The sequence below is a fragment of the Dendrobates tinctorius genome, unplaced genomic scaffold (assembly GCF_039654945.1).
Source record: "Dendrobates tinctorius isolate UK_male_01 unplaced genomic scaffold, ASM3965494v1 ptg000070l, whole genome shotgun sequence".
Taxonomy (NCBI): Eukaryota; Metazoa; Chordata; class Amphibia; order Anura; family Dendrobatidae; genus Dendrobates; species Dendrobates tinctorius.
In genome coordinates, this window is record NW_027361738.1 from 50,209,551 (window position 1) to 50,223,168 (window position 13,618).

Consider the following 13,618-nt stretch of genomic DNA (forward strand, 5'->3'; position numbering starts at 1 on the left):
CGTCTTTCAAATCTATGACTGCCATAAAACAACCTTTAAACAATATTTTTATTGTTGTATTAATGGACTCCATTTTGAATTTATGATTAATCAAAAACTCGTTAAGGGAACGAAGGTTTATAATCGTTCTGAATGTGTTATCAGGCTTCTGGATTAGAAACAGGGGAGAGTAAAACCCTCTTCCTCTTTCAGCCTCTGGAACCTCTACCAGAACATTTTTCTGACATAGGCTCAAGACTTCCGCTTCTAAAGCCGCTTGTTCGAGATGAGAAGATCTTAAGGGGGTCAGTTTAAAGGTGTTCCGCGGGATCTGGGTAAACTCCAACCTAAGCCCGGTGGATATTACCTTACGCGCCCAGTCACTATTCGTAATCTGTGACCATGCCGGGAAGAAGGATGACAGTCTACCCCCTACGGGAACCGCTAGTCATTGGTTTGGTTTCTTTTGATCTCTCGACGAGCGTGTAAACATATAGCCCGTACCTCGTCTCCTTCTGTCTTCCCATCTGGGTCGATCTCTAACAGGCGAAGAGTTGCGCCTTCTCCCCTGGCCAAATCTCCTTCTACCAAATGGGCGACGGTAGGACGCTGATGAAAGGTTTGGAAACTTTTTCTTGTCGTCCCCCGCCTTTTCAAGCAGCTCGTCTAGGACAGTCCCAAACAAATATTCGCCCTCACATGGAATCGCACAGAGCTTTGCTCTGGACTGGATGTCTCCCTGCCAGCACTTTAGCCACAGGGCTCTGCGAGCTGCGTTAGAAAGACCTGCTGCTCTGGCGGCCATTTTCACTGCATCCGCTGAGGCGTCTGCCAGGAAGGCTGCTCCCTCTTGGATGGTCGGTAGGGCCCCAAGAATTGTCTGTCTTGATGTACCCTGCTTTAGTTGTGACTCCAACTGGTCCAACCAGACCATCATGGACCTGGCCGTGCACGTTGAAGCCACTGCTGGTCTTAAGGACCCGGCCGCCATCTCCCAGGTGTTTTTTAGGAAAGTATCAGCTCTCCTATCTAAGGGATCTTTAAGGGCTCCCATGTCCTCAAATGGGAGCGAGGATTTTTTTGATGCCTTCGCAATGGCAGCGTCTAATTTGGGGGCTCTGTCCCAAGAACTTACTGCCGGATCGTCGAAGGGGTATCTCCTTTTGAGGGCGGGTGGTAGCGACCCTCTTTTGTCCGGTTTTTTCCACTCTCTGTGGATCAGATCCTGTATTTTTTGATTCAACGGAAAGACTCTCCGCTTCCTCTGTTCCAGCCCACCGAACATGACATCCTGCATGGATAAATGGGGCTTAGGCTCCTCTACCTCCATTGTCCCTCTGACTGCTTTGACCAGCTTATCTACCCGGTCAAGAGGCAGACAAAATCGCCCCGAGTCCTCTTCTCCTGAGGAGGACGAGGGAGATGAAGCCTGGGAGTCTCTGCTTTTTCTCCACTCTATCGAGGAATCAGATTCCGCCGGGACCTCGCCCCTTAGACTTTGCGGCTGAGACAAGGACTTTAGGGTTTCCCTCATTTCTACCCTGACAATGTCTCTCAAACTCGCCGCTACTGCAGGCGACTCATCTGCCACCGTCTGCTGAATACAAGGGGGGCACAATCTTTTGAGGCATGCATCCGGTAATGGGCATGCACAGAGTGCGCATTCCCTATGCTTATTTTTAGTTGTAGCTTTCTTTCCCTAGAAAAGAAAAAACACAGAAGGGGGGTCCCGTCACTGAGTGAACTTTCACGAAGATCACTTACCAGTGCCACAATCAAGTACCGGAGAACGAGGGGGATTTCTTTCGGTCGATGCTCCTGTCTGCCTGGAGGAGCTCTTACGAGTGGACTGGTCACTTCGTCCCGCATTACTGTCACGGGACCCTTTCTTTTTCTGTTTGACCTGCCGAAGGTCATCCAGGGGCGGCAGTGATGTTTGCCGCTGCTGCCCTTGCTTCTGCCGCTGCTGCTGCTGCTCTCGATCGCTTTCCATTACCACTGCTGCTGCTGCACACTGCTGCATGTAGTAATGTGGCCAAGGCAAGGAACCCTGCCCGGGTCCCGCCTAAATACCCCCTCCTCCGGTCAGCAGTATCCATGCCGCGCTCCTCCCCCCCCTTAACGGAGCTCCCTACCCCAGCTGGCGCCCGAACTCGCGCCATCGGTATTTCCGATGGGCGCCGCCATCTTGGAATTGCCGCGCATGCGCAGTGGCGCGCTGACCCGGAAGCGCCTCCTCCGCCCGCCCCCTGACGTCACCGCTACCCCGGAAACGCCGGCAGCCCCGCGGGACGCCCGGGAGCTTCGGAGCAGCGCCGGTCGCAGCCCCCTGCACAGCGCTGCCACCCATGTGCGCCGCCGGAGCCGGAAATCCCCGGGGGGGGGGGGTATACTTACCGGCGGCGGCTAATTTCCTGGAGACGGCCATCCTCCGGACGCCGCTCCCTGCTGTCCACGCCACCGCCGTGACACCCATCCTGGGCCACCGTGGCGTCTTCCAGGAAATCCGAACCAGGCCGAGGTAGGAGACCCCCTCGCTACCGGTGTCGGCTGGCCGGCCTGGGATCCAAATCTTCTGTAGGATCCCGTCCCCTCAGGAACAGGAAACCAACTGATGCGTGGGAGAGGTGCCGCCCTTTTGTATCTGTAGGTTTCCTGTTCCTATAGGGCGGATCCCCTCTCTCGTGGTGCTGTCATGGGAGTCCGAATAAACTTAGATTCACCTTTGATATAAAATAGCATAATATACGCACATAAATTTAAAAAATAATAAAATGTAAGTGACACACAACCTCACGAATCCCACAATATTCTCCTCTTCTGAGGCCAAATGGTTCCCAACTGGTCTCTTTTTCCTGGTCCTTCTCAACAAACCGTAAATGACCAGTGAGCCAACACTGCGGCCAGCAATTCACTTAGCAGTCATTTCGTCTGTGCCATATAGGAGCAGAAATAGTAAAGCAGAGAACCAGGAGGTGCAGAACAAGAGCAGCAGGGGACTAGCGGAGTAAGTGTGACCTTTTGATTTCCACACCTAACATGGACTCTTGGTCCGACCTCATAGTGCAGCACTGGTTCCTGCCCTCTGACCGTACACAAACCACAACCATCAGGGTGTTACTCCTCACCACACTTACTTTGTTATTACAGAGCAGAACAGAGGCACATATGGCTTCAGCTCCTCGGGAAGAGGATTTAGGCTGGAGATTGCTCGGAAATATACCATGCCATTTGTTGGTTGAGCACAATACTGGACAGGAACCTCACCTGAAATACAACAAGTCACAATACAGGATTATTTGACAATGGTCAGGCCTCATCTGGACTACTGTGCCCAGTTCTGGGCACCACATTTTAAAAATACATCGAAAAACTGGAGCAAGTTTAGAGAAGATCTACTAGGATGGTAAGTGGACTGCAAAATATGTCCTACGAAGAACGGTTAGAGGATTTGAGAATGTTTAGCTTGTAAAGAGTAGGCTAAGAGGAGACTTACAAACCAAAGGAGGCTAATACATCAAAGCTCATCCACCATAACAATAAATGATACCCAAAACAAAAAATGGAATCAGGAGCAATTCATTAAAAATGTAGTTTTATTATTTTATCCAAAATTGATAAAATACAAATAGATTAATCAAATTGTATAGTATATAAAGGAGTCAGCGATACTTAGTATCCACATAAAGGTAAGAGAGGGTAAACAGTTGGCAATATGGAAACAATTGCACATATTAAATACATAAATTAGCCTCAAGTGATACATAAAAGACAGTTGATCCAAATAATCAAATTTTACCCACTGAGAATATGAGAGCGGAAAATACAAAAAATTGCAATATATGAAGAAATCTTCAAATTAATCAAATATAGTGCAATAGTGCAAAATTGTAAATATATAGCAGAAGATATAGATTTCTCCCAGTGATAAATTAAAGTGCAATAGTGCATTAAGCCAGCTACCATTATAAATCCATAAGCCTATAAAGTGATCATAAAGTTAGATCTGCCATATGAAAGTCAGAGAGTAGAGGCCATTAATCTGATGTCAGATGTGGCAGGCTGCCAGTAATCATCAAGCCAAGGAGACAGACATGTGCACAAATAAGTAATGCTATGAAATAAAGCCAAGACCCAAACTCACAATTAGTGGAAAACGGGACCCCTACGCGCGTTTCGCTTCTTAGCTTCCTCAGGGGGCGTGTGAATGTAACAAGTCACAATACAGATTATTTGACGAGGGTAAGGCCTCATCTGGAAAACTGTGTCCAGTTCTGGGCACCACATTTTAAAAATACATCGAAAAACTGGAGCAAGTTCAGAGAAGATCTACTAGGATGGTGAGTGGACTGCAAAATATGTCCTACGAAGAACGGTTAGAGGATTTGAGAATGTTTAGCTTGTAAAGAGTAGGCTAAGAGGAGACTTATTAGCGGTCTACAAATATCTGAAGGGCTGTCACAGTGTAGAGGAATCATCCTTAAGGTACCGTCAAACTTGGCGATGCACCAGCGATCCCGACAACGATGCGACCTGGTAGGGATCGCTGGTGCGTCACTACGAGGTCGCTGGTGAGATTTCAAACAGTCAGATCTCACCAGCGATGCAGCAATGATCCGGAACAATACTACGGTCGTTGGGACCCTGTCTCTCAGACCTGTAGTATTGAGGTCGTTCGTCGTTGTCCCTGTCCAACACAGCGATGCATGCTGGCCAGCGGGACACCAGCGATCAAAAATGGCCCAGGACATTCGAGCACGATCAGCGACATCACAGCAGGAGCCCGATTGCCGCTATGTGTCACATGTAGCGAGATGGCAAGCGAGATCGCTGTTGCGTCAGAAATCGGTTACTGAAAAATGAAGGGGGGTGGATCTCGTGACCTATGAAATTTCCCCGCTACTTTTGGCAGGTATGAGGGGTCTGGTTTTAATATCAGCTGATCCTGGAATGTTAACTGGAACAGAGGTTCTATTGAGAGTGCCTCTGTATGTCGCTGACCATTCTGGCTGAAGTTAGTGCCACTAGCAGTACCGTCTAAAGAGATAGGTGCTTAAGGGATATTGAGTCTAACGGTTCAAAGGGGGAGCGTGTTAGGGCATCTAGTACCAGATTCAAGTCCCAGGGAGGCACTCTGGGTATGTGTACTGGTCCGCTCACAGGCAGAGATGAATCTGGTTATCCATCTATTGTCTGCCACTTTATAACTATAGAGGGCTCCTAGAGCAGACACTTGAACTTTTAGTGTGTTGACAGATAGCCCTAGATCTTTCCCTTTTTGTAGAAATTCTAGAATTGGTGTTATCGGGATTTCTCTAGAGTCGGGACCTGTGTGAAACTCTAGGAACTTTCTCCATACCCTGGTGTAAATCTTTGTAGTGACCATTTTTCGACTCTGCAGGCGGGTATTGACTAACCCTTTCGTGAACCCTCTTGCTCTCAACATTTCCCTTTCAAGTTCCAAGCCGTCAAGTGGAGATTGTCCACTTGAGGATGGAAGAATGGCCCCTGAGAGAGAAGCTTGGGGGTTGAGGGGAGCACCCAAGGATCTGTCACTGACATTGTTTGCAGGCATGAAAACCACGGCCTCCTGGGCCAAAATGGCGCTATAAAGATTATCCGCGCTCTTTGTACCCTAATCTTCCTGATGACCTGTGGCAGTAGTATAATTGGGGGAAATGCATATGCCAGCCTGAACTGCCACGGGGCTTGGAGGGCATCTAGAATTTCCGGACAGTCTGTGATGTTCAGGGAGGCGAATCTTCGCACCTGTCCGTTTTGTCTGGAGGCAAAGAGATCTATCTGGGGAAGATCCCACAGCGACACGATGTGTTTGAATATTTGCCAGCTCAGGCACCATTCTCCTTGCCTTAACATGTGGCGACTTAGGAAGTCTGCTTCCAAATTGTCTCTTCCTCTTATGTGGAGAGCCGAGAGACAAAAATTGCTTTTCGGCTAAGGATAACATTTTTCTTGCAGAAGACATTAGACTGTCCGATCGAGTTCTGCCTTGCTTGTTCAGACACGCTACCACTGTGGTGTTGTCTGAAAAGATTCTCACGTGTTCCCCTCGTATCTGTGGAAGGAAGTGATATAACGAAAGAGCTGAATGCAGTTAGTCATGCAAGTTTGAGGAATCTTGTATCTCGCTAATATCCCATAGGCTTTGTGAGAAGGTTTCTCCCATATGAGCCCCCCATCCTGTAGGGCTGGCATTGGTAGTAACTATATGGGAAGGTATTATTACCCAAGGTACTCCTCCTGATAGATTGTTGTCGTCTAACCACCATGCTAGGGAAGTTAGGACTGTCTGGGATAAGGTGATTTTCTTTGCCAAATTTCCTCGGAGAAAAGCCTCTTCTAGGAGAACTTGGTGTTGGAGTTCCCTGGTGTGGAACTGGGCCCACTGTACTGCTGGGATGCAGGAGGTAAGGGACCCTAAGAGGGACACTGCCTCCCTCAAGGACATGCATGGTTTGTCTATTGCTAGTCTGATCTTTGTTTTGATTGTTGCAATTTTTACCTGTGGTAGCAGACATTTTTGCTTTATGGAGTCTAGTTGGAGACCTAGGAAGGACTGTAGGGGTTGTGGCTCGACTCTGGACTTCTTGAAGTTTATTATCCAACCTAGAGCCTGTAGGGATAAGATTGCGTCAGCAACTCGTTGATTACATTGTTGAGTTAAGCTCCCTATTATTAGAAAGTCGTCCAGATAGGGTATTAAGGTGTCTTTTTGGCGCAAGAAGGCCATTACTTCCAGCACCACCTTGGTAAAGACTCGCGGTGCGATGGAGAGGCCGAATGGCTGTGAACTGGAGATGGTGTATGGTGCCATCGAGGGAGACCGCCACTCTGAGGTATTTCCGATACCTGTAATGGATGGGAAGATGATAATAAGCATCCTTTAGATCTAAGCCTGCCATCATACATTTGGGGAACAGAAGTTTAATTGTAGATCTAATAGATTCCATCTTGAATCTATGATTTTTGACAAATGTATTTAGCTTTTTCAGGTTGATAATTGTCCTGAAGGAGCCATCTGGCTTAGATACCAGGAAAACAAGGAAGTAAAATCCTTTCTCTTCCTGCTCTTTGGGCACATGGACCAACACTTTTTTGTCCAACAAGCTTAGAATCTCAACTTCCAAGGCCCGCTGTTGGATTGGCGAGTTGAGAAATGTTATGATAACCGAGTTACGGGGGACATGATGGAACTCTATTTTTAGCCCATTCCTAACAATATCCAAGAACTGGCTGTGATTTTTTTCCCATTTTCAGAGGAAAAATTTTAGTCTTCCCTCTACTGGAGGGACTGGCTCTTTAGTTTCTGTCTCTACGGGAGGAGGACCTCTTAAACATGACACCTTTATTTTTGTCCTCCTTTGCGGCCCAACGATTCTGGTTTTCCGCTGGCCTTCCTCTGCCAAATGGCCGTCTCCTAAATGCCCTCCTATAAAATGGGAGAGAGGGGTTAGGGAAGCCCTTTTTCCTTTCTTTTGCTTTGGTGAGGATTTCATCTAGGGTTTACCCAAACAGAAACTCACCCTCACAAGGGATGGCACAAAGCTTTGCCTTGGATTGGGTATCGCCTCTCCAGCTTTTAAGCCACAGACTACGCCTGGCGTTAAATAAGCCTGCCGTCCTGGCTGCCAAGCGTAACGAGTCAGCAGAAGCGTCCGCTATATACGCAGCCACGCCACGGATCAAGGGAATAGCGGCCCGTAATTTGTCCCTGGAGGTCTTTTGGTCTATTTGCTGGTCTAGTTGATCAACCAAGACCAGCATAGAACGGGCCGTGCAAGTGCTGGCTGTTGCCGGCTTAAAAGTGCCGGTAGCTGCCTCCCATGCCCTTTTCAATGAGGCATCTGCTTTGCGGTCAAGTGGATCTTTTAGAACGCCTGCGTCTTCTACCGATAAAGATGATTGCCTTGAGGTAGAGGCGACCGCGGCGTCCACTTTCGGCACCTTGGACCACGTTAACAACTCCTCGTCACAAAACCTTCTTTTTGAGGCCGAGGGGAGATAACCTCTCTGGTCCTGTTTTTCCCACTCTTTCTTAACCAGAGCTTTTATGGCTGGTATAACAGGGAAGGCTCTCCTCTTCCTATCGGTTAGTCCTGCAAACATCATTTCTTGCGTTGTTTGCGGCTCCCTCATATCTGTGCACCCCATGGTGTTTCTCACGGACTTTACTAGGTTGTCCATGTTTTCTAAGGGAAAACACGAGCGCCCCTCCATAACGGAGGATGATGATGCCTCCTTACCTACTTCCGGTATCGGCACTGCATGTGCGCCCTCCTTGGACGCTGAAGCCACAGGGAACAACGGAGGCTGCTTTTCTTCCTTCCGGTCCCGCGCGCCCACACGGGCCGGGACGGCCATCCCCAAACCCCGGCGGCGTGCGTATGTGCAGGAAAACCTCGGGCGGCCTCACCTGGACCCGCTGTTTCTGCCAGCTGCTGCGGCTGCTCAGGCGAGGAGGGAGCCGGATTACAGCACTCCCCCCATCGCTGCTTCTGGACTGGAGCCCCTACCGTTCCCACAGAGACTGCACAGGCGGCTCCTTGGCCCATGTATGTCTTGTAGAAGAATCCTGCGGTTTCCCATAGGAACAGGAAACCAACTGAGGAGGAGAGGCGAACCGCCCTCTTATCTCTGTAGGTTTCCTGTTCCTATGGGCGGATCCCTCTCTCCAGTGGGTGATGTCGTGGCAAAAGGTAAAAAGACAAACGCATATACTCCCTTATAATTCACTGAAGCCTTCATTGCACTGGGCTCACCTGCATAGACCAATTCCAAATCTGTATGTGGGATTGCTGGCTCGATGTCAGATACTTTGAGTGCGGGGAGACAAGAAGCGTCCTGGGGGTTACTCTGCAGCTCTAGTAGCTGTAAACCTGAAATAAGATAAGTATTTTTATTGAGATAAATTATTTTGGGGAAAAAAAAAAAAATTGAGCGGTACGGCAGAAGGAAAGATCACAGCCTTCCCAATGGTATGATATATTGACTTTTCGTCATATTATTACTGCTCTCTAACAATTACAGGATACGTGCACTCCAATTGTCAAAATAGAGGGGCTCTAGAGAGGTCTAGACATCCTTTTACTATAAATCCCCATTGTAAAAATTTCGCTAAGAGTGGTTTATGTTTATTTGCAATGTCCCTCTGTATAGGAAAGTGCAGTCTGAACAGCGCACCCACCAGGTCGCTCACTGTGAATGCTCCCGTCAGAGAAGTGAAGTGGTATTTAACACTTTAATGGAGCGGAGATATGCCCACATCTATTTGCAGCTGTTAGATGATGGCTGAATAACAGCCATTATTTGTTGGGACCAGAGCAAGCTCCATTTCTGAGCACTCTCCATTCAACCCCTGCCGACCAGCGCTGTATATGCATGGTGATCTCCTGCCAACCAGTGCTGCGCATGTACTATAATCCTCTGCCGACCAGTGCTGTATTTGTACTGTGCTGGTTGTTAAGGCGTTACCCATTAATCAATTAGTTTTGAATTTGCTGGAAAATTAGTTATGTAACTGATGTGTCAAAAAGGTTATAGTCACCTTTCTCATAGACTTGTTTTCTCTCTTCTTCACTCAAAGCTAAAACCTTCTGGTTCAGTTTTTCATTTTCTAATTGATCTTTCTTCTCATAATAGCTTTCGTCAGGACTCATAGACAACGTCATTGTGTGCAGATTATCCTGTAATATAAAAGGGCATGATAAGCAATCTTTATTTGCAAACTGGGGTAAATTATGACAGTCTTAATACAGAAAATGCTGGAGTAAAAAGTCGTAGTTACTCACCGGTTAACGGTATTTTTCGGAGTCCATGACAGCACCACCTGAGAGAGGGGATCCGCCCTCCAGGAACAGGAAATCCTACAGATACATAAGGGCGGCACCTCTCCCACGCATCAGTTGGTTTACAGAGCACAAGAGGACCACCGAAGTTAATAGCACAATTTATATACAATACTTAACACGACTATTTAATTACCCATGTACATATAAGAGGAAGAAGTGCACACCCAAATTTAAACTAAAGGGAGGGAATATATGGGTGCTGTCATGGACTCCGAAAAATACCGTTAACCGGTGAGTAACTACGACTTTATTCGGTCGTCCATGACAGCACCACCTGAGAGAATTACAGAGAGTAATAATTACTCTAGGGAGCGACTACAGCCTGCAGAACCCTGACACCAAAGGAGAGGTCTGAGGAAGCACCCAGGTCCAGTCTATAATGGTTGTAGAAAGTGCTCGGAGAGGACCAAGTAGCTGCCTTACATATCTGGTCGATCGAGACCTCCGATCTCTCTGCCCAAGAGGTTGCCATGGCCCTGGTGGAATGCGCCCTCAGCTTGCCAGGGGCCGGTTTGCCTTTTGAGGTGTATGCTAAAGAAATGGCCTCCCTAATCCATCTCGCTAGCGAACTTTTTGAAGCCCTAAGGCCCTTTCTAGTGCCCTGATAGGAAATAAATAAGGCACTCTCTCTTTTCCAGGGGTCGGTAACTGTTAGGTACTCAAGGAGACATCTTCTAATGTCTAGAGTGTGTAATTTCCTTTCTTTATCGTTCGTGGGATTAGGGAGGAAGGATGGAAGAACCATCTCCTGAGTTCTATGGAAACTGGAGGCTACTTTAGGCAGGTATGCTGGATTGTATGTACGGAGGAAGTCTAGATAGTGCCTGGATGTCACTCACTCTACGGGCTGATGTTAACGCTACCAGGAGAGCCACTTTAAGGGACAGGTTTTTCGTGGAAGCTGATGAGATAGGTTTAACCGGGGCCTCTGTCATGGCTGTAAGAACTAGGTTTAGATCCCTTGGCATAAAATTTAATCCTCACTATCGGTCTGGACCTGCCTGTTGCTTTAATAAACCTATTGATCCAATGGTTATTGGCGATGTTGCAGTTGAACAGTGCCCCTACAGCCGACACCTGTACCTTAAGGGTGCTGGTGGAGAGTCCCATATCCAGACCTTTTTGCAAGAACTCTAAGATCTGTGCTATGGGAGTGGACTGTCCAGCTACTACCCCTGAACTCTGAAGGAATCTCTTCCAGATCCTCATATAGATTTTGGTTGTAACCGGTTTTCTGCTTTTGAGCAGGGTGTTAATCAGGGCCGGGGAAAAAAACCTCTCTCTTTTAGCAGTGCCCGCTCAAAATCCACGCCGTCAGATGTAGGCCAGCTACCTGGGGATGGCAAACTGGGCCCTGGGACAGGAGGTCTGGGATGTTTGGTAGGACCCAAGGGTCGGATACCGACATGGTCCTGAGGCATGAGAACCATGCCCTCCTGGGCCAAAACCGGGCGATCACTATAATCCTCGCTTTGTCCTTCCTGACTTTCCTCATCACCAGGGGTAGTAGAGCCAGGGAAGGGAAGGCGTATGCTAGGTCGAAGTCCCATTTGATTAGAAGAGCATCTGCTGCCAGAGGGTTCTCCCTGGGATTCAAAGAGCAGAACTGAGGCACCTTCCTGTTCTTCCTGGCAGCGAAGAGGTCCACTTCCGGTTGCCCCCATTTTCGTACTATCTGGTTGAAGATGGACGCATTTAAGGACCATTCCCCCTGCTTTAGAAGGTTGCGGCTTAAGAAGTCTGCTGTGGTGTTTTCCCTTCCTTTTATGTGCAGAGCTGTTAAGGATAGGAGATGTTGCTCTGCCCACTGGAACAGCCGTTCTGCCACCTCCATTAGGGGCCTGGACCGAGTGCCGCCTTGGTGGTTGATGTAAGCCACGGTGACCTGATTGTCGGATAGTATTCGAACATAGCGACGCTGTAGATACACAAGAAGGTTTTTAACTGCCTGCTCTACGGCTGTTAGCTCTTTCAGGTTGGAGGACATTCCCAACTGATGGCCCTCCCACAGGTCCTGGATTAAGACTTCCCCCATGTGGACTCCCCAACCCGTAAGGCTTGCGTCTGTAGTGACTACTCGGGTTATGTTATATTCCCAGGGTACCCCTTTGGCTAGATTGTTCTCGTCTAGCCACCACTCAAGTGATCTCAAAGTGTGTTGGGATAGAGTCAACTGGCCTTCTAGATAACCGCCCAGGATTTTTTGATGGCATAAAACCTCGCCCTGTAGCCCTCTTGTGTGGAACTGGGCCCAACGGACCGCGGGGATGCAGGATGAGAGAGAACCCAGGAGGGACATCGCCTTCCTGAGTGACATGGTAGGGTTATTGGAGGCGTTCAAGACCTGCTGACGTAGACAGACTAATTTTTCGGGTGGAAGACGACATTCCTGATTCTGCAAACCTAGGATTAAGCCCAAGAACTGCTGAACCCTCATGGGCTGTAGACGGGACTTCTTAATGTTTAATCGCCACCCTAACCGTTCCAAAGCCGATTTTGCTTTTTGCAATTGATCCAGACAATGGACTGCTGTTTTGCCTACAATAAGGAAGTCATCCAGGTAGGGGATTACTAGGGATGTCTGCCTCCCGTAGATGGGCCATAACTTCCGCTATAACTTTAGTGAACACCCGGGGGAACGACTGCTATACCAAAGGGAAGGGCGACATATTGAAAATGCTGTAACGACCCCTCCAAATGAACTGCCACTCTAAGGAAACGCTGATGAGACGCATAGATGGGTATATGGTAATAAGCTTCTTTTAAATCCAACACCGCCATAAAGCAATTTTCGAACAGAAATTCTATTGTGGAACTGATAGTTTCCATTTTGAAAGGCCGAAGGACCAGGTATCTGTTGAGGGCTTTCAGATTAACTATGGTCCTGTAGGAATTATCTGGTTTACGGACAAAAAATAGGGGAAAGTAGAAGCCTTCGCCCTTCTCCGCCTCTGGTACCTTTGACAATATTCCCTTCTGACATAGGTCAACCACTTCGGTTTCTAGGGCAGTCTGTTCCGCCAAGGAAGACCTGAGCGGGGTGACCCTAAAGCTATTCTGGGAGACAAAGGCAAATTCGAGCTTTGGGCCTGAGCCTACCAACCCCAGGATCCAGTTACTGTTCGAGATCCACGACCAGGCTTGGAAGAAGGCCGATAGTCTACCTCCCACCGGGGCCTCTAGTCATTGGGGAGGTTTCTTGGTCTCACGGGATGCTTCTTGGCGTCCCCCTCCAAACATAAAACCGGTACCTTTCCTCTTCTTATCTTCCCATCTGCCTCGGTCCCTGGATGACCTTCTCCGAAAAAAATCTCTTCCTAGCAAAGGGACGTCTATAGGAAGGGGTGGGCAGGGAAGGGAATTTCTTTTTATCGTCGCCAGCTTTCTCCATGAGTTCATCTAGGACTGGTCCAAATAAATATTCCCTCTCACACGGGATGGAGCACAGCTAGGATCTGGCCAGGATATCCCCGGGTCAGCATTTTAGCCATATAGCCCTGCGGCCTTGGCCGCCATTCTTGCGGAATCTGCTGAAGCGTCGGCTAAAAAGGCTACCGCATCCTGGATGGTGGGTAGGGTTTTCAAGATAGACTCCCTCAAGGCTCTGTCCTCTGTGTTTCTAGCTGGTCCAGCCAGACCATCATAGATCTGGCCGTGCAGGTAGCTGCGACCGCCGGTCTCAGGGCGCCAGCCAACAACTCCCACGTGCCTTTCAAGTAGGAGTCCGCCTTTTTATCCAGCGGATCCTTTAATGAGACCATGTCATCAAA

The 13,618-nt window shown here is 48.4% G+C and overlaps 1 protein-coding gene across 1 annotated transcript in view; it reads right to left on the minus strand.

Moving 5' to 3' along the window:
* Window positions 1-13,618, minus strand: part of PITRM1 (pitrilysin metallopeptidase 1) — a 100,686-nt gene that overhangs the window by 43,450 nt on the left and 43,618 nt on the right. The window contains exons 14-16 of the mRNA XM_073581644.1: window positions 9,545-9,683; window positions 8,760-8,876; window positions 3,117-3,246 (exon numbers count right to left, since the gene is read on the minus strand). Of these exons, the coding sequence (XP_073437745.1) occupies window positions 3,117-3,246; window positions 8,760-8,876; window positions 9,545-9,683 (386 nt within the window). The remainder of the gene's footprint in view (window positions 1-3,116; window positions 3,247-8,759; window positions 8,877-9,544; window positions 9,684-13,618) is intronic.